This window comes from Mustelus asterias, chromosome 14 (assembly GCF_964213995.1).
Source record: "Mustelus asterias chromosome 14, sMusAst1.hap1.1, whole genome shotgun sequence".
Lineage (NCBI taxonomy): Eukaryota > Metazoa > Chordata > Chondrichthyes > Carcharhiniformes > Triakidae > Mustelus > Mustelus asterias.
Window position 1 is genome coordinate 18,943,528 of NC_135814.1, and position 21,505 is coordinate 18,965,032.

The window sequence follows — 21,505 nt, forward strand, 5'->3', positions numbered from 1 at the left end:
CTACAGCAGAAATTTCACTCCTCCTACTTATAAGCAATGCCAGCATTAAAACCAATACCTTCCTTCACCCCCATCCCAAGCACCCACAATTTGTCTTGATCACCAGCTTCCCATCCCCCCGATCAAGAACTTACAAAATAGGAAAAAAGAGGTAGGCTATTTGGCCCCTCTAGCCTGCTCCGGCATTTAATAAGGTCACGGCTGATCTGTTTGTGTTGAATTCCACATTCCCACTTAACCATGATAACCATTGATTCCCTTGCCCAACAAGAATCTATCAATCTGTCATACCTCTTGACTCTGTAATCTCCAAAACCCTGAGGCAATGAGTTCCTAAGTCACACAACCCTGAGAGAAAAACCCTTCCCATCTCTGTCCTATAGGAACAATGCCCATAACGAATATCATCACCATCAACCCATTATTGAATGAAGAGTTGGAAGAGATCTTTAAAATTATGGAAGTTTTCAAAATTATGCAAGTAGAAGTGAGCAAGTTACTTAATTTAGATAATGAGCATAGCACCAGAGGATATAGATTTTTTAAAAATCTGGAGAGCTTAAAGTTTATTAAAACATTTAAAAAAACTTCTCAATGCCTGCCCTATCAAGCCCTTTCATAATTTTAACAACCTCTTATCGGGTTACCCCTCAGCCTCCTCTTTTCTTAAGCCCTACGCCTGCCCAGTCTTTCCGGAGAAGTATGACCTCTCAGTTCTGGTTTCAACCTTGTAAATCCAGTGCCTCCATATCCATTTCTAACTGGAGACCAGAACTGTGCACCGTCCGTCTATATTACATAACTCTTCTACACAGCCAAGAACATGGTTACCTGTGGAAAATCCTGCTTTGAAAACAAGTGATTGATGGGTAGTGTCAAAGCAATGTACATTGCACGAAAATTATGCTCCAGTGCGTCCCCTTGATTTACTTCATTCGTCTGAAAAATCAAAGAACAATGTTAAAGAAAGCAATCTATACAATACCTTAGGTTTAAACAAATGTAGACTTTCAGGAGATGTACTGAGTACATAAAAAATATTCTGGAGAATGTTCACTTTGTAAATCATGGACAAAAGCTACAAGGATGGAATAGGGAAAGAAGACAGCATTCCAACCTATAACCTTCATACCTGGGTCACCCGTTCAGTCAATGGGTTGACAACAATACTCCACATTCGCCAAAGGTGCTCCTTATCCATAACCAGTGTTGCAGACTGATTAATAATATTTAAAACTGACTCGCTGAATGCCAATGAGCATGTGGGACCAGACAGTCCATATCCAACAAGCATCTCAAGGATCACGAAAAACCTGAATTGTAGGTTAAAAATAAAAATCAATAACAGAAGGTGCTTGCCAGAAATATTCCAAAAGTAATATGGGTTGCAAATTTCCAAGTAATTAATTTCAATTAATCTAGGAGAATTTGTTTGAACTATTGCTACAATTTCTAAGCTCCCATCTTAACTATACAACTGATCCTCTAGCATCTTCTATCAAAATATTTCAAAAGTACAAAGATCCACCTCAGTTAAGTTACATGCATGGTAAAGAAAAAGCAAGGCATCGGAAGAATTCAATTAAAAAGGTCTATGGTACTTAAAACCAAAACCTTGCTCTTTCAAATATAAATTAGATTACTCCATTAGATTTTGCTTTATAACATTTCTCTGTAAAATTATAAGAGTAGGCCATCTGACCCCTTAAGTCTGCTTTGCCATTCAATACAGTGAAAGCAATGTACATAGCATTGAAATTATGTTTCAGTGCATCCCCTTGATTTACTTCATTAGTCAGAAAAATAAAATTGGTCTGAAAAAACAAATACTGTAAATGAAAGCAATTTAAACAAATGTAGACTTGCAAAGATATACTGAGCACATAAAAAAATATTCTGGAGAATGTTCACCTTACTTTGTCCCCATAACTCTTAGAACATAGAACAGTACAGCATAGAACAGGCCCTTCGGCCCACGATGTTGTGCCGAGCTTTAGCTGAAACCAAGATCAAGCTATCCCACTCCCTATCATCCTGGTGTGCTCCATGTGCCTATCCAATAACCGCTTAAATGTTCCTAAAGTGTCTGACTCCACTATCACTGCAGGCAGTCCATTCCACACCCCAACCACTCTCTGCGTAAAGAACCTACCTCTGATATCCTTCCTATATCTCCCATCATGAACCCTATAGTTATGCCCCCTCGTATTAGCTCCATCCACCCGAGGAAATAGTCTTTGAACGTTCACTCTATCTATCCCCCTCATCATTTTATAAACCTCTATTAAGTCTCCCCTCAGCCTCCTCCGCTCCAGAGAGAACAGCCCTAGCTCCCTCAACCTTTCCTCATAAGACCTACCCTCCAAACAAGGCAGCAAATCTCCTCTGCACTCTTTCCAGCGCTTCCACATCCTTCTTATAGTGAGGTGACCAGAACTGCACACAATATTCCAAATGTGGCCTCACCAAGGTCCTGTCCAGTTGCAGCTCTTAAACTCTAACCCCCTGTTAATAAAAGCTAACACAATTTAGGCCTTCTTCACAGCTCTATCCACTTGAGTGGCAACCTTTAGAGATCTGTGGATATGGACCCCAAGATCTCTCAGTTCCTCCAGTCTTCAGACCCTACCTTTGACCCTGTAATCCACATTTAAATTAGTCCTACCAAAATGAATCACCTCACATTTATCAGGGTTAAACTCCATTTGCCATTTTTCAGCCCAGCTTTGCATCCTATCTCTGTCTCTTCGCAGCCTACAACAGCCCTCTCCCTCATCCACTACTCCACCAATCTTGGTGTCATCAGCAAATTTACTGATCCACCCTTCAGCCCCCTCCTCTAAGTCATTAATAAAAATCACAAAGAGCAGAGGACCAAGCACTGATCCCTGTGGCACTCCGCTAGCAACCTGCCTCCAATCCGAAAATTTTCCATCCACCACCACCATCTGTCTTCGATCAGACAGCCAGTTACCTATCCAATCGGCCAACTTTCCCTCTGTCCCACACCTCCTCACTTTCATCATAAGCCGACCATGGGGGACCTTATCAAACGCCTTACTAAAATACATGTATATGACATCAACTGCCCTACCTTCATCAACACACTTAGTTACCTCCTCAAAAAATTCCTTTCTAGATCTAAAGGGGCGGCACGGTAGCACAGTGGTTAGCACTGCTGCTTCACAGCTCCAGGGACCTGGGTTCGATTCCCGGCTTAGGTCACTGTCTGTGTGGAGTTTGCACATTCTCCTCGTGTCTGCGTGGGTTTCCTCCGGGTGCTCCGGTTTCCTCCCACATTCCAAAGATGCGTGGGTTAGGTTGATTGGCCATGCTTAAATTGCCCCTTAGTGTCCTGAGATGTGTAGGTTAGAGGGATTAGTGGGTAAAATATGTAGGGATATGGAGCTAGGGCCTGGGTGAGACTGTGGTCGGTGCAGACTTGATGGGCCGAATGGCCTCTTTCTGTATTGTAGAGTTTCTATGATTTCTATGATCAAAAGTCTGCCTAATTTAGCATTGAATATATTCAATGACCCAGCCTCTTCTCATTTTTGTGGAAGAGAATTTTATTGACTAACAATCTTCCGAGAAGAAATTGAAATTTAAAGTTTTAGATTCTCTCATAAGGGGAAACATCTTGCATCAACCCAGTCAGAATCTTGCATAACTCGAAGATCAACTTCTCCCAAATTCCAACGTGTACAGGCCCATCTGGTTCATCCTTTCTTCACAAGGCAACCCTTTCATTCAGGAATCAGTCGACAGCATGTTCTCTGAACAGCTTCCAATGCAAGTAATACCTCCTTAAATAAGGAGATTAAAAATGTACAACACTCTAGGTGCGGTCTCACCAATGCCCTGTATAGTTGTAACAACATTTCCTTACTTTTACACTACACCTGCCCACGCAACAGAAGTTTCCATTGGACTCTATATACAAGCTTACTTTTAGCAGGATTTCAAAGTCTTAATGCCCTGCAGATGCTGACGGCATGAGCTGCCATTTGGCCCATCATGAATGCACCGACTTTCTGAAAGAACAATCTAATTTAGTCCCACAGTTCTGCTCTTTCCCTATAAGCCCCACATTTTTTTGTTATTTTAAGTAGATTCAATTTCTTCTTGAAAGTTACTATTGAAGCTGCTTCCATCACCCTCTCAGACAGTGCATTCCAGATCATGGTATCGCACTGCAGGACTGCTCATCTCCCTGTGGCTTTTTTAAAAATCAATTTTATATCTGCATCCTCTTGTTCCTAATCTTTCTGGCAGCAAAAGCAGTTTCTCCCTAACCACTACATATTCAATGTTTTTACATATTTCCACTGCTTTGAATCTATGGGAAAGGGAAAAGGAGATTTTATTTTAAATCATAGTTGCTATAATTGGAAAAAAAACCCCACCAGAATCAAACAAATGCTTTAGATTGACTTAAATCCTGGGGAAGATCACAAAGGTTTTGCTCCATTGTACCCTAAACGCACAATCTTCCCTCAATCACAACACAAAACCTACAATCCTTTATGTTGTCAACTCCCTACTTAAAGTAACATAACCCACAACAACTATTATGTTTTTCAAATAAAACATCACATGGTGAACAATGATTAACTAAACATTGTCAAAGATTCAAGACAATGTACGTCCAGAGTTTGAGCACGGCCAACAATTCATTTTTTTAAAAAAAGAAAACAGCTGCGGAACTCAATATTGAGAAAGTAAATAAAAATCCCCACAATCTAAATCAAAGCCGATATGAAAGGGTACATTATCCACAAACACATGTAGAAATGAACACAGTAACTTTGGCACAAAGCCTTAGTGCTGATGATAAATTGCACGGACGCACCTTTCTTCAACCACACAGCCTTCCAGTAAACTGTTGTGAAAGAGGAGGAGAATCAGGAAAAGTGCAGGAGTGCCCTGAAAGTACAATACAGTGTTAATGAACTAAACACAGACCACACACTAGCAACACAAGATCCTGATTTCTAACAACATTAAACAAAATAATAAGAGGAGCTTTGGCATGAAACTGCAATATTGGAAACAGAAATGTGGTTAGTCAGCATACTTGAATACTTTATATATTCACACTAATCATCTTGCACACAAACTACAGGTATATCTAACTAGGAATATGTTTAACAGAAACTCAATATGCACAATGAGTCATAATGATAATCCAGTGAATGTATAGTTACTAATTTGTGCATGTTTCGTTACAGCAGAATCCACAGGTATCTTTCTCAGCCTTCAGTTTGGTGTAATGAAGCAACTTCATTTTACCTCCTACAGGAATCCTTTTCACTAACAAAAATTAAGGAAAGTCTGCATGAAATGTTCTTGAACATTAGGTTGCAACTATATTTTGGCAATATCTGTCATCTTTAAACTAAATCGGTCTCTACAGATTGATTTCTTATTGGCACCATTGTGACCAGAAAATATTTATAAAAGTGACAAGTTTTGTGAAAAATAATTAGCCTATACATTTACCTTAAGTAGGCAATAGTTTGTAATATGACAAGGGGACAGAGATGGAAAATAACATAATTGAAATTCACAACATTGGACCAAGACACAGTAAGCGACAGCAAAGGCTGTGGTTTTATTATGGAATGGCTTGTAACTGAAATTGGAATTTAGTGAGTCAAAGGTGATTAACTGGATTCGAACTGTTCTTGAGGATAACTTTTTTTTTTAAAGAGTTTAGATTTTATTACAACAGGTTAGTGGTGCAGGGCACTTTAAATTATTGCAACACATCACAGAATGGTAGAATCTAGATGTAAATACATAATCATTCTTGGCTCCCAAATGCTTATGGTCATGAAGCCACCTCAAATAAATCAAAAGATGAAAAAGAGAGTCAGGATATTGGAGATGAAGGAATGGGAGCAGACTAGGGTTCCAAAAAGCTCACCGGGAGATGGGAGTGGGAACAGGATGAATCAAACACAGGAGAAATCAAAAAGTGACATCAGAGTAACATCACATCAACAAAGGAAGGAACAGCAGAAACAAAGGGGGCGATTCTTCCAGCCCGCTGCGCTTATTGAGTAGCATAGCGGGCCATTTCACCATCTTCCCGCTGGGCAGCACCAAGATTTGCAGTGTAATAAGCTCCGTGCCGGAAACTGGCGCAGCGCTGATTAGAATATGGAAATCCTCATTTGCATCAGATTAGCGGGCCCAGGATGGCACCCTGGCACTGCCCACTGAGCAATGCCAAGGAGGTGGGGCGATCAGTGGGGGTCATTGGGGGGGGGGGGGGCGTCACTCTGAATTGGGATTCGTGGCAGAGGGAGGGAACAGGTGGATCAGGGAGATCAGGGCTGGCCTGGGGAGGTCTGGGAGGCCAGCGATCGAGTGGTTGTGGGGCTGGCCAGCAATCGGAAGGCTGGCAATGGGGGGGGGGACCCTCTCAGGCGGGAATAGGCTCCACCCATAGATTTCCAGAGTGAATCCCACCGAGTCACTCTGTGATGCACAGACTGTCGGACATTCATTCTGGAAATCACGCTAAAAAAAACAGTGGGATTGAGTCCCATTTTCCTCACACATTGGGAACTTTTTTGGGGGAATCCCAGCCAAAGACTTTTAAGGCACTTTTCAATTTTTGTTTAATATTTTTAACATCTGATTGCGAGTAAAGGAGTACAATCATTAGGGAGAGGGGCAAAAACAATAAAGGTGATGTTAACGTAAAGGAAGGAGCTGAATAATTGGTCAAGTGCTTTTCTTAGTCTTGAGTTTATTTCTGTACATCAGTTAACAGCTAACAAATACATGGGTAGTAGAGGCATTGCACCCCATGGAATGCATATCCTGCTCCATTTGGGAACTCCAGAATGCTTTTCCTGACCTGGGCAACTACACGTGAAGAAATATTGTCAGCTGAAGGCACACGGGCCACAACTGGCAGTGCATCCATGAGGCTGAGCACCACGTGGATAAGCATATTTCTGGATTTGGTCACTCTATAGCTCAAAGGTGCCCAGACAGAGAAGGACTGGGCGACCATCAGCAGGACCCTGATTGCATGTTACCGCCTAACTGGTATTCAATCCTGAGTACCGGTGAAGGCAATGGTTCTCCTGGGGTACACAACAGAGCCAAGCCCGAGGAGGAATAGTGGTAGAAAATTCAACAATTAGGGAACAGACACTGCAGTTCCGGATATGATTTCAGGATAGCACACTGCCTTCCTGATACCAAGCTCAAGAGCTTCACGAACTTTCAGACACATCCAGGTAACAACAATATAACACAAGGTACATGCATACGTTCAGAATGTCCATGTTGGCGACCTGGTATGCTGGTGATCCCAAGACCTTTGGAGGGAGTCCTTTGACGGTCGCCTCTATAAGAGCCTGGAAAGAAAAGTACACAATTAAATAACAGTGTCAATTATATTCATGAATTGTTTACCCTTTCACTACAACAGCAGCATAATTACTTTTTATTTATTTGTGATGCACACAAATTTAGCAGTTATCCATTTATTGCTTTTCATCAAACTAAACCAACCTTATAAGAAATGTATTCCAAATAAAATTTTCTGCACAAGGACAGGTGAAATTAGTTGAACGGATAGAAGGGCTCGCATAGCAACAGCAGTGTGAGAGATCAAATCACACACAACTCCAGCTTCCAGATTTCAGTTTTCCAATTTGTATCGAGTTAGGGGGACAGCAGGGGTACTACAACCGGTCTCAGTATCTCAACTGCACATGGGAGCTGAGTGAGGAGAGAACATCAACAGTTTAATGGTGTTATCAAGTGTCAAGCATGAACGATCCTTTGGGAAAAGTATCAGAGGATAACTGACGTCTAAGGACCAAGAGGGAGATGAAGCGGACAAAGAAGTGGAAATTGGCAAGGAAAAATTAAAAATCTGATATTCTCATGCAGAAGATTTCTACTGCAGATCAGAGTTTGCTTTTTTTTAAAATTTGTTCACATCAGCAACGAAGTGCATGTTAGAATTTATTTTTAAACCAAGAATTGTATTAATAATGGTAACTTACAGCTCCTGCAAAAATGTTAATTTTTTTTGAAGTAGCGTCACTATTTTGATGCTCCAGACTGAACGATCAGTTTATTTTGAGACCAATTCTCTTAATTGCTCAATCTTCCCATTGCTCATTAAGTGCTAAATCACACAAGTTACAGAGAGGTGGCAGCAACTGTCTCAGACAAAATAAAAGCATCATTGGAAAATGGATCTTCCACTTTTTAATCGCAAATAGTGATCGGGGAAGGCAGGTTGATTCTCACACATTTAACCCTGGTTGCACAATAGAAACACAGAAGATAGCAGCAGGAGGAGGCCATTTGGCCCTTCGAGCCTGCTCCACCATTCATTACGATCATGGCAGATCGTCAACTCAATAGCCCAATCCTGCCTTCTCCCCGTATAAAACGGTTATAAAACAGTTTAGCGCAATTGTGTGGTCGAACATTTAAAAGAGATAAAACAGAACATTTTTTATTCCCAAAATGCCAATCGAGACAAAAAAATGCATTCTAAGATTAGTGGTACACCAGCACTGAGCAGTAATAAATGGCTATTACTCCAAAGGCAAATTCAACTTTTGATGGCAGTAACATAGAATAGACAGAGTTATTTAAAAAACACAATATGGTCTACCCTTTGCTGCTAAAGGAATACCAGCAAAAATGTTTAAAGGTATGGCTGGCTCAGTATTTCAAAAACAAAAGGTTTAATGCACTTACCAAAGCTTTGTGAGCAGAGATAGCATCTGAATTGACTATCTGCTGCAATGCTTGCAACAACAACGTCAATACCTCTGATGATTGTCGCTCCTTCTTTGATCCTTAAGTTAAAACATCTTAAAATTAGAAATGAATGTTTTTGTATTCTCTTGCATAAGTCAAAGTTTGCAACACAATTCTGCTCAAGATAATAAATATTAAAACTGGAGAATCGCCCCCCCAGATTCATTTCTCACAGATACCAACAGCCAAGTTAGAGCAGTGATAGCCTGGGTGGCAAGGTGCCCACACTCTCGACTGCAGTTAGTGAGCTGTGGAAAGAAATATAAATGGGAGACTATCCTCAGAATAAATGTGTCAGACTAACCTGACTCAATGGCATTTTTCACATAGCTGATCAGATGCTTCCAAATAAGATTAAGCATGGCATCTACAGAAGAGAAGAAAAGAAAAGATAACTCATTACGACTGACATACATTTCAGTTGTTCACAATGTAACAGTGGAACTACTTACTAGGTCTGGCAGCATTTGTGGAGAGTATAACAGAGTTAACATTTCAGGTTGATAGCTTTTCATTGGACTGGCATTAACTGTCCCTCTCCACAGAAGCAGAGTTCATATACTGTACTTAATTTGGTCAACTTACTATTACTAATGTTTACCTCAAACACAGCCAAAATAGTTCAATTGTGCATCAGTTAGTGAATATTTTACTTTATTATAGAGGTACAAAGGTAGGACTTAACTTCTATCAACTTTGTCATTGTCAATGTTACACTGTATGCTTGAAATGATTTACCTTCGCCCAGTTTGCCAACAGAAATGAACGCATCTCTGACTGCAGTTATCAAGGTCCCAGCATTTTTGCAAAAGAACGAAGGGCTATTAATTAATGGGTGCTGCAGAGGGTCTGTAGGAAACAATAATAGTATTTATTACTAAGAGAGCAGGAAGCAAGCAGCATTAAGGCTAAAATGACATATGCAAAGACACATCAGTATAGGTAGTGTCAGAAATTTCTGTGTTAAATACACTTGAAGGCAAATCCTTAAACCACAATTCACAGGTTAATTTCATATTAAATTGGAAGAAGCCGGTTTCAAATTGGTGCCTTAGCTATGGCTTTTTTCGTTATTTGCTTCAGTCTTACTTTTCTTAATCTGATCTGCAGTGAGCGATAGTTGCACCAACTTTGCAACATCTGCAATTTTGAATTTGAAGTGACTTGCTGAGTGCATTTATAAGTTAGATCCAAACAGTTTCTACATTCAATCCATGTCCAGTAACCAACCCTTTAAGACTCCCACATCCTTGAAAGCATCAAAAACAGAGCCCAATTCAGATCCCCAGTGGCTGCAGAATTGGCATCTGCACCAAGATCACCTGAAACACCCCAGTGAAACGGGAGATCAGCAGCAAACTTGCCTCTCGTCCCTGAAGGTTCAGCCAAAGCCCAACTGTAGTCCCAAGATTCTACTGGGACACCAAGGACATGCCCCCGGTGAGGGAGAATGCGACAGAGAATTTACGAACAGTCAGGCCCAAAATCTCCAAAGGAATTGCAACCCACTGTTCCAAGCAGATGTTGACACCAACACACTTGCTTCATTACAGTACAAGTCAAGCAAATCATCACAAAACACTGTAAAACTAAAATAAAAGCAATCCAAATGGTTAGTAAATACCAGCCATACCTAAACTGAGCTGAAGCTTGTTCTGTTTAACCAGATCGGTGACCTCAGGACCCACCAGAAAATGAAGTAAAACTTCGACTCCTACAAGCTGGACTGCCTGTATCACTGGCAATGGTGAAAGGCTAGAATTCAACTGCAATCTTGGCACCGTCAGACTTGGCGATGGAAAAGCCACTGAAAGAAAGTTACATTCATGAACAATGCTGTAGGGCAATAAAAAATAAATTTCCAGTATATTGCTGCAGTATTGTACACTTGCTCATGAAATGTTTTACAAATCTTACCAGGTTTCTGTGCCGAGACTGGGGTTGTATTAGGAGGGGTCATTGCAGTTCTGCTGGGTGTTCCTGGTGGAGGTACAGATCCCTCAATACCAAATGCATTCTGCAGCAGTGGAAGACACACCTACCATAGCATAATGGAAAGTTGCATCAAACCATAACATAATGGAAAGTTGCATCAAGCATTTTAAGCTGACAAAATCTAGCCAACAATTTCAGATGTCATTCACTTTGAGGGATATCGCAAAACATGTTTGGTATCTACTTAGGTCATGTTTTTCCTCAAATATCTAACAACAGTTAAAACGGACAAATCCCAAAATAATGAGGATCTTTTTCATTTGAGGGCAACTCCAACTCAAAAAATCTAAAAATAAAGTTTAAAAATTAAACAATCCAATGTTAATGAACCAAATAGAAATATGAAGTTTCACTTTCAAACAGGATTGGTTGTCAATGCATTAGTTTCTGCTAAACAAACAAACAAACAACCTCTTGCAAAGATAAATGGACACCATGAATACAGTGCGATTCTTCTTGTAATCAAAGTTATTGAAATCAAAATGGAGAATTTGTCTGGTCGGGGTGAGTATGATGTAGCACATCACAATTCCCACTGGATAAAGATTTGACAATAAGCCACACCATCTTGGCTCGCCCATCATAAGGTTACAATGCTCCCTTTCTTGCTGACCCTTCAGGCAGAAAACAGCTGTGAATAAACTGAAGCTTAGTCAAATTTTCCCAAACCTTGAGTAAACATTATCAAAGCCAAGACTAGTATTAAAGTTGGAAAACCCCATGGTACCTATAAGCTCTCGCCGGTAAATTAACATTAAAGCAGTATTTTGTTCCCATGCTCAACAGCACAAAGGGGGCAGCACGGTGGCACAGTGATTAGCACTGCTGCCTCACAGTGCCAGGGACGTGGGTTCGATTCCCAGCTTGGGTCACTGTGTGGAGTTTGCACATTCTCCGTGTCTGCGCGGGTTTCCTCCGGGTGCTCCAGTTTGCTCCCACAGTCCAAAAATGTGCAGGTTTAGGTTCATTGGCCATGTTAAATTCTCCCTCAGTGTACCCGAACAGGCGTCGGAGTGGCGACTAGGAGATTTTCACAGTAACTTCATTACAGTGTGAATGTAAGTCTACTTGTGACTAATAAACTTTACTTTTATGACAAATTAACCAGTCAACAAAAACAATGTCCAGAAAAGGTGACATAGTACACGTCAAAAACTTGATATTGGCTTTTCTTACCTGTTCAAAGTTAGCAGAAAGCTGTGGGCCTAACCGAAGAGCCAAATACCACCAAACCTCTAGTTTGGCAAGGCCCAAAACCTCCGTTCTTACGTGAATAGAACTGAGTGGCTGCATGAGCAACCGGAGCCGTTTTGCACTGCAAAGTATATCTGCATAGTAAAGGAAAAATTATATATATTAAACTTAAAGAATGGAAAAAAAATCAAGAAATTATTTGAATTCTCTCCCATCAGGAGAGATTCCGGGATAAATTTAATTTCCTACTTCCTTTTCCTGTGCTGCAAAACCTGCCTAAAATGAGGGGAAGCTGGAGTTATGCAAAGGATTCTGTCAATACTGCTCTGTAGAGTTGTTTGAAGAAGCGAGTCTGAATTGGCAGTTTCTATTTAGGGAGGAGTGAGGATCAGGGATTGCAGGTGAGGAAGGACAATGTCAAGAAGTTTTCATAAAATTGCCTAATCTTTACAGTACTGGAGGCCTTGGCCCACCGAGTCTGCACTGGCTCTCTGAAAGAGCACTCTTATTTAAAGCCACTTCCCTGCCTTATCCCCATAACCTTGTAAATTCCTTTAGATTGCAATCCAATTCCCTTTTGAATACCTTGATTGAACCAGTCTCTACCACCGTCTCCAAAAAATTTGTCCCCATCTGCAACCACCCGCTGGGTCAAAAAATTTCCTTGCAGTGCTTTTATTCCTTTTGCCAATTGTTTTGAATCTATGCCCTTTAATTCATAGAATCACTACAGTACAGAAGGAGGCCGTTCGGCCCATCGAGCCTGTACCGACCACAATTCCACCCGGGCCCTAGTCCCGTAACCCCACACATTTACCCTGCTAATCCCCCTGACACTAGGGTCAATTTTGCATGGCCAATCCACCTAATCCGCACATCTTTCGGCTAATCCAGGTCAGAAACTCCAAGGTGTTTTATGGAGTCAGCCGAGATTATCTGACAAGAAAATTCTAAGTGTCGAATTTGCGTATAAAAGTTGGAGTAAATCACGCTGGTTGTTACTTCTTGATGCTCTCTTGATTGGGAACAGCTTCTCACTATTTACCCTGTCCATACCCCTCAGGATCTTGAATACCTCTTATCAAGTCTCTACTCAGCCTCCCTTTGTAATATGTGGATGTACTAGACCACATGGACAGCAGTGGCTCAAGAGCTATTTGGGATGGGCATTAAATGCTTGCATTACCATTACATCAAGATCCCAGGAAAGACAAAAACAAAGAAATATTCTATCAACTTGTGTAGCAAACAAAATGCTGAACCAGCAAAACAATAAAGTTAGAGGAAGTCAGGCTTAAACGATACAAGGGCTCTGGTCAGATTACTCAACTGCTGTGCCCAGTTCTGGTCACACATGGAAGAGGGATATTCAAAACAGTCAAAGTACTCGCAGCCAGCATCAGAGTGAATTATGAAGAAAGAAACTCGGACTTGAAAGGGACAGATGGATAGGAGGTACATAAATGGCAGTAAAGCAGCACAGAAATTCAATAGTGACAGAAGGATTAAGGGACTGAGAATTAAGCTAATGAAAAATAGGACCATCAGGAAGTTCAGGAAGACCATCAGCAGGGGATAGATAGAGTGAACGTTCAAAGACTATTTCCTCGGGTGGATGGAGCTATTACAAGGGGGCATAACTATAGGGTTCGTGGTGGGAGATACAGGAAGGATATCAGAGGTAGGTTCTTTACGCAGAGAGTGGTTGGGGTGTGGAATGGACTGCCTGCAGTGATAGTGGAGTCAGACACTTTAGGAACATTTAAGCGGTTATTGGATAGGCACATGGAGCACACCAGGATGATAGGGAGTGGGATAGCTTGATCTTGGTTTCAGATAAAGCTCGGCACAACATCGTGGGCCGAAGGGCCTGTTCTGTGCTGTACCGTTCTTTGTTCTTCACCCAAAGAGTTAACACATGCAATGCACATCACACATCCAAGCAGAATAGTCCAAGACACAACTGAATGCTGTAATCGAAGTCTGAAGTATTTTTCCAAATTAAGGTGGATCAAATGTTCTCTCATCCACACGTAGTTTACCCTTTCCTCAAAAAGAAAACCTTTGACCCCCACCAACTTGCAAACCACAGTCCCATCTGCAATTTCCCTTTCCTCTCCAGAGACTTGGAGCCTTTTGTCACCTCCCTCAATCTGCTTCCTGGAACTCCTATGTTTGAACATCTCCAATCAGGTTTTTGCCCCTGCTGCAATACAGACGCCATTGTTATCAAAGTCAAAATTGACACCCTATGTGATGGTGAAAAAGGTAAACTTCCCCTCCTTGTCTTTCTCGGCCTGGCTGCAGCCTTTGACATGGCTGACCACACCATCCTCCTCCAATGCCCCTTCACGGTCTTTCAGCTGGGCCAGCATTTATTGCCCATCCCTCATTGCCCTCGAGTAGGTTGTGGTGAGCCAACTTCTTGAACCACCGAAGTCCATGTGCTGCAGGTACGCACACAGTGCTGTTAAGCAGGAAGTTCCAGAATTTTGATCTAGCAGTAAAGGACTGGATGTAGTTCCAAGTTAGGATGGCGTGGCTTGGAGAGGAACTTGCAGGTGGTGGCGTTTCCATTTACTTGCTGCTCATCCTTCTAGGTGGGTTTGGAAAATGCTGTCAAAGGAGCCTTGGTGAGTTGTTGCGGTGTGTTTTGTAGATGGTACACACTGCTGCCACTGTGCATCAGTGATGGAGAGTGTGAATGTTTAAAGGTGGCAGATGGAGTGGGAATCAAGCAGGCTGCTTTGTCCTGGATGGTCTTGAGCTTCTGAGTGTCGTTCAAGCTGCACACATCCAGGCAAGTGCAGAGTATTCCATCACACACATGGCTTGTGCCTTATGGCTGGCAGACAAGCTTGGGGAATCAGGAGGTGAGATACTTGCCACAGAATTCCCAGCCTCATATCTGCTCAAGTAGTTTTTATATGGCTGGTCCAAATCAGTTTCAGGTCAATAATAAACCCCAGGATGTTGATAGTGGGGAATTCCACAATGGCAAAGCCATTGAATGTCACAGGGAGATAACCAAGTTCCCTCTTACTGGGAGATGTTCATTGTCTATCACTTGTGTAGCATAAATGTTACTTGTCACTTATCAGCCCAAGATGGAATACGTCATGGTACTTGCTGCATACGAACACATTTCTTCAGTATTGGAGTCGTTGCAAATGGTGCTGAACAACTGCAGTCAATGAGGAACCCCACTTCTGATCTTATGATGGCAAGAAGTTCATTGACAAAGCAATTGAAGATGGTTGCGCGTTGAACACTACCTCCAGTCACTCTCTTGCTTAGGCTCTTTGATGCCACACTTGATCATGTGCCACCCTAATGTCAGGATAGTCACCCTCACCTCACGAGTTCAGCTCTTTGCCCATGTTTGAACCAAACCTGTAATGAGGTGCGAGGTGCAAGGAGCCGCGTATCCTTGGCAGAACCCAAACTGATCGTCAGTAAGCAGGTTATTGTTGAGTAAATGAAGACACCTTCATTCACTTTGCTGATGATCAATAGACTGATGGAAATTGGCTGACTTGGATTTCTCCTGCTTTTTCTGCACATTTTTCACATAAATGCTGCCTGACAACATAATCCAAAATGACATGTATACATATATGCCAATGACACCTAAACCGGAGTTACCACCACTGTTACTAAATTGTCTTCCCCGACATATAGTGAAGGAAGTTCCTCCTATTAAATATTGGGAAGACTGAAGCATTGTTTTTGGCCCTCGTACTGAATTCCATTCCCTAGATATTGAATCATCTCTCCCCGAGCAACAATTGGAGATTAAACCATCTTGTTTGCAACATTGATGTCACATGTGATCGCACGGTAAACTTCCAACTTTATATTCGCCCCACTTCTAAGACTGCCTATTTCCAGCTCCAAACATGGCCAAACTTCACATATCTCAGTTCATCTGCTGTCAAAATCCTGACTTGTGCTTCTGAAACATCTCACATTGACTATTCCAACACATCCCTGGCCGGTCTCCCACAAACTTGAGCTTATCTAAAATACTGCTTGCTGCCTGTGTCTTAACTCGCAGCAAGTCCTATTCACCCATGTGCTTGCTGATCCACACATCCTGGTTTTCAAATCTCTCAATATCCTTACCCCTCTTTGCCTCTTAATCTCCTCTCCAGCCCAACAACTTTCTTTGCGATATTAGTTCCTCTAATTCTGGCCTCTTGTGCAATACCAATTTTAATCATTTCATCATTGGTAAATGTGTCTTTGGATGCCTGGGCCTCCGGAATGCCTTCTCGACAACCCTCTGCCACTGAACTTTCCTCCTTTAAGGCACTTAAAACCCCTCTCTTTGACCAAACTCTTGGTCACTTGACCTAATATCTGCTTGTGTGGCTCAGTGTCATGCTTTGTTTTTATAATGCTCCTGTGAAGTGCCTCGCCTTGCGATGTTTCCTTATGAGGAAGGTGCTACACAAATACAAGTTGCTGGCGTGCTCAGGGAACAGAGATCTTCAACCACATTGAAAGGAAAAGAATCGTAAGCCACTTAAAGGAACTAAGTGCTGCCAGAAATGCGAATGTATGAACTTGCTCTTTTCTTTCCCCCCTCACTTAAAAATTGATATCTGCCAGGGAATAATGAGCCGAATCTGATGCTGGGAGATGGGAAAAGAGGAGAAAAAAAGGTTATGGAAAAACCTATCACTTCATATTTTCTAATATTTAAATTATAAAAAGGTTAAAAACATACAAGCAATAGATTTCAAAAATACTAACCCTGATCTATTTCTCAAAGTAATAGATAAAATAGATAAAGTCTTCACATACCAGGATTCAATGCAAAATTATCGATCAAGCTTTTCCAAGCAATGAAAGCTATTTTCTTCACAACTGGAGAACCACTACGAAAGCCCAACTCCTCCAAATGCAGAAGAGAATTAATGAAACTTCCACCACGGTGCAATGACTTGGACAGAAGAGAGATTAATTTGGTAAATTAAGAGGAAATAAATTTAACTGTGGTTTAATCTGTGCTTTAGGTTTGACCATTGTCTAAAAAAAGTAGATACAGTTTTGTAATCCCAATTATGCTTCTTAATTTGCAAGCACCATCTGCATTTTGTTTTTACGTCAGACCAAAACAATTGAAGTAAAAGCCAAGGAATGTGGATTCTCCTTGCCTGCCTGGAACAGATGTGAGTACATTCCACGTTCCAGAGGTAAAAAAGGCATTAAACTGTCTATCAATATAGAAACCTGACAGTGCAGGAGGAGGCCATTCAGCCCAGCACTTACAAAAATCCTACCCAGAGCCCATCTCCGTAACACCACATATTTACCATGCTAATCTCGCTGAAACTAAGGGGCAATTTAGCATGGCCAATCCACCTAACCAGCACATATTTGATCTGTGGCAGGAAACCCATGCAGACACGGGAAGAATTTGCAAACTCCACACAGTCACCTGAGGCCGAAACTAAACCCGGGTCCCTGGTGTTATGAGGCAGTACTGCTAACAACTGTGCTGCCAATTAACAGCTCAGGAGTAGAGGTATCCAGGATTCTTTGATATCAAGCTCTTACGCGTCACCTATTTAAGAGGCCAGTAGCATAATATAATGTCGCTGGACTAGTAATCAAGAGGTTCAGATTAATCATCTGGAGGCTTGGGTTCAAATCCCAAAATAGCAGTTGGTGCAACTTAAAAAAACAATGAATAAGTCTGGAATAAAATGCCAATCTCATTAATAATGGTCATGAACCCACCAGATTGTCATAAAAACCACTCTCTGGCTCCCTAATGCCCTGCAAGGATGGAAATCCACCAACTGTGCTGAGACTCCAGATCCATAGCAACATGGTTGACTCTTAGCTGTCCTCTTGAAATGGCATAGCAAGCCACTTAGTTTCATGTAAGCCTACTTCAAAAAAAAATCACCGTGGGTGCTAAACCACTTGAACTGCAGCAGTTCAAGATGGTGGTGAACCATCATCTTCTCAAGGGCACTTGGGGACAGGCAATAAATACTGGCCTTACCTACAGTAAAGCCCATATCTCAACAACAAATTAAAAAAACTACCTTCAAGGGAGATATTTAATGGTTTGGTACTTAACACTAACTCATGTTATAACAGATGGACAAATATATCCCATCCTCAGCTTTCAATTAAGAGACTAAAATGATACGTCACTAGAGAAAAATAAAGTACAACACTGAAATGATGTTACTTACAGATTTAACCCCTTTCCCTTTCAAGGAATAAGATCTATTTATCGTACATTTCTAGGTTCAGTATTTTTCTCGAATGTCTTGGCCTTTACTGAAAAAGGGGATTGGAGTGCAAGAATAAGGAATTCTTGCTACAATTGTACAGGGCCTTTTTGAAACCATACTAACTGGGTGCAGTTTTGGTCCTATATTTGAAGGATACACGAGCATTGTAGGCAGTGCAGCAAAGGTTTACTAGATTGAATCCTGGGGTGAGGCGGTTGTCCTATAATGAGAGGAGGGGTAAATTGGGCCTATACCCTTTGGAGGTTAGAAGAATGAAGGGTGATCTCATTGAAATATTCAAGATTTTCCAGGGGCTTAAAAGGGTAGATACAGAGATTATTTTCCATGGCTGTTGAATCTAGAATCTAGAACAAGGAGGCAGAGTTTCTGGATTATGGACTGCCCATTTAAGACCAAGATGAGAAACTTTCACTCAGAGCGTTGCGATTCCTTGGAATTCTCTACCTGAGGGTTGTGGATGCCTCATTATGTACTTATTTAAAGTTGAAGTATGAAGGGATAAGGGGAGTTGGAAAGGAATTGTATAGAATAGGGGAGCAGGTTCGATGGGCTCCATGGTCTACTCATGCCCCTATTTATGTTCTTAACTTCAAATATTCTACAGAAATATATTCTCATGGATTAATTGTATTAACAGCTTTGAACAACATAATCTACTTTGCAATTAATTTAAACTATAAAGGCTATATCTCTTTCCTATCATTTCATCATCTATTTGGAGGCAGTGCCTAGGATAATCTTACCTTTCCCAACAATTTCACAAAGAGGGGCCACAATTTCAACACATAAGTTTCATTTTTTGTTGTGAAGAGTTTCTGGAGTTCTGGAATCATTTTCTGAAACAAAATGAAATATTGGAACATTTAAGATTACATTCCTTTGCTTTTTTAATAAAGGTACAGAAGATGGATCTGTTGCACCAACTTGCTAACCTACAATAAAGGCAGAGGCATTGACCTGTACCTTGTTTCCCAGAGAGTCTTATAGCTCAGGAGACAATATCTGATCTGTGGATGTAATTCCCCATAGTAAAAAACCAATGTGCCTACAGCAAAGTTCCTCAAACAGCAATATAATGACTTTTTACATATATAAAAAAAAATCTGATGTTGAGCGAGGGGTAAATATTGATCAAGATACCAGACAGAACTCTCATGCTCTTTTGAAATATTGGCATAGAATTAGGTACATCTACCCTGCAGACAAGGGCTCAGATTAAACACCTCATCTGAAAAATTGAATCTTCAAGGATGCACCATGTTCCCAAGTAAGGTGGAGTGTGTATGTAGATTTAAGCTCAGGTCTCTGGAGTGGGACTTGAACCCACAACCTTCTGTCTCAAAAGGCATGAGGGTCATCAGTGAGCCACAGTTGACAGAATGATTCACGCATGCCAAAACATGCCAGCTAAAATAGCAACAAAGGAAAAAAACAACAAGTTCACACCTTTTGGCAGTGGATTGACATGTTAACTAAAGCAGATGTGAGATAATCACAAAAAAAGAAAAATTAGTAAACTAAAAAGGCTTTGAAATTCCAGTACATTAAAAAAAAAGACAAAATGACAAATGTTCGTATTCTCATACTTACTGAAATCATTAGGGGCTCAATTATGCTTGCTACTTCTGGTTGCTTTTGAAGTAGAAGTGGTAGCCCCATTTCCAGAGCTGTTGCGGCCCGTAACCGTACTTTGGGGGCTGAATGAACTACAAGAGGAAGTACTAGTTTGGCCCATTGAACAGCATTTTCTCCCATCTGAACAGGTGTCTGCTCTACCAGCCTTAAAACAGGAGAAATAAAAGTTAAGAACTACTCACAGAAAGTTTTCCTCATTTATAAACACATGTCACTGCACTTGAAGATCTCTCCCACAAAATCTTTTATCGCCACAAATATCATATAGGTATTAAAACTTTGCCTGGCTGAGCCACTTACCATGAGCTTCCAATAGAACTTCCAACTTTTGAATATATTTTTTAAAATCTCAACAAAAATATTCACTGTCAGGAGACTGCTGAACACATTTTGATTTAAAACATACATCATAATGTCTTACTGCTGCTGCTCAGACATTAATTTGAAAATACAATTATAATATTTAATGTTTCTTTTGTGACTGGCATTAAATCTTTCAGAAGACCAGAAATCCTAAAAAGAAAATCTTTAATTTGTGTCCTCATCAGGTTTAAAGTTTATTCGGTAAGCATCATTTAGTTAGTGCAATGATGAGCTTCTAACTAATTATCTGAATTTTACAAGGCTGACAGTGTACCTTTACAAAATCTTGCACCATATTAAGTTATTCCATGCTACTTCTCTTTTGAATTTGTTAACTGGCCCCATTCCCTTCAAAACAAATTCAACCTGGACTCCTCTTTCCTGTTCCATCTCCAACATTCCTTTCTCACCTTAAAGTCGTCACCCACATCTGCCCTTTTCCCCACAATTCAATGGTTGAGTCTCTTCAATCTGGTTTCCAGTCCCATCACTGTGCTGAAACTGCCTTGATCAAAGTCACAAGTAACATTCTCTGATCAATCATCCCTCCTCGTCCTTCTCAACTTACCTACAATCTTCAAGACAAGTTGACCATACCACTGTTCTGTAACACCTCTCTTCCATTGCCTAGCTGGGTGGAACAGCATTTGGCTTGGTTCCATTCTTCTTTATTGAATGGTTGCAACAGAATCATTTGCAAAGTCTTCTCTTCCAACTCCTGCACTGTTTTCTCTGGAGTCCCCCAAAAATCTATCATTGGCCCCCTTTATTTTCTCATCTACATGCTATCCCATGGCAATCTAATTAGAAAACATCAGTTTCCTCATATATGCCAATGACACTCCACTTTATTGCGCAATTCCTCTCTGGGCCTTTTCACTTGTCCCCCTTCACCGTCCCCTATGTCACACTGCTAGTGCGCAATCCAATTTTAGAGGAGCTGAACTTTTCTCCAACTAAATATTGGGAAGACTGAAATTATTGATTTTGTTCTAAGTCACAACCTCAGTTTTCAGCCTTGACAAACTGCCTGAAGTCCATTCAAAACCTTGGTATCGTGTTGATCCAAGATACAAACTCCAGACCACATCACCTGCCAAAATCACCTACTTAGCTTCCATAACGTCGCTAGATTCCCACAATGCCTCAGGTGGTCTGGTGCTGAAACTCTCACCCATGTCTTTGTTAACTCGAGACTTGATTATTTTATCACTCGCATGGCTGGCCTTCCG

At 41.1% G+C, this 21,505-nt stretch overlaps 1 protein-coding gene across 1 annotated transcript in view; it reads right to left on the reverse strand.

Moving 5' to 3' along the window:
- The window catches only part of rif1 (replication timing regulatory factor 1), a 76,643-nt gene that overhangs the window by 32,292 nt on the left and 22,846 nt on the right, over positions 1-21,505 (reverse strand). Inside the window, exons 7-19 of the mRNA XM_078227933.1 lie at positions 19,866-20,055; positions 19,019-19,111; positions 16,807-16,945; positions 11,980-12,131; positions 10,726-10,846; positions 10,442-10,615; positions 9,547-9,657; positions 9,113-9,175; positions 8,746-8,846; positions 7,293-7,379; positions 4,853-4,926; positions 1,133-1,313; positions 832-939 (exon numbers count right to left, since the gene is read on the reverse strand). Of these exons, the coding sequence (XP_078084059.1) occupies positions 832-939; positions 1,133-1,313; positions 4,853-4,926; positions 7,293-7,379; positions 8,746-8,846; positions 9,113-9,175; positions 9,547-9,657; positions 10,442-10,615; positions 10,726-10,846; positions 11,980-12,131; positions 16,807-16,945; positions 19,019-19,111; positions 19,866-20,055 (1,594 nt within the window). The remainder of the gene's footprint in view (positions 1-831; positions 940-1,132; positions 1,314-4,852; positions 4,927-7,292; positions 7,380-8,745; positions 8,847-9,112; positions 9,176-9,546; positions 9,658-10,441; positions 10,616-10,725; positions 10,847-11,979; positions 12,132-16,806; positions 16,946-19,018; positions 19,112-19,865; positions 20,056-21,505) is intronic.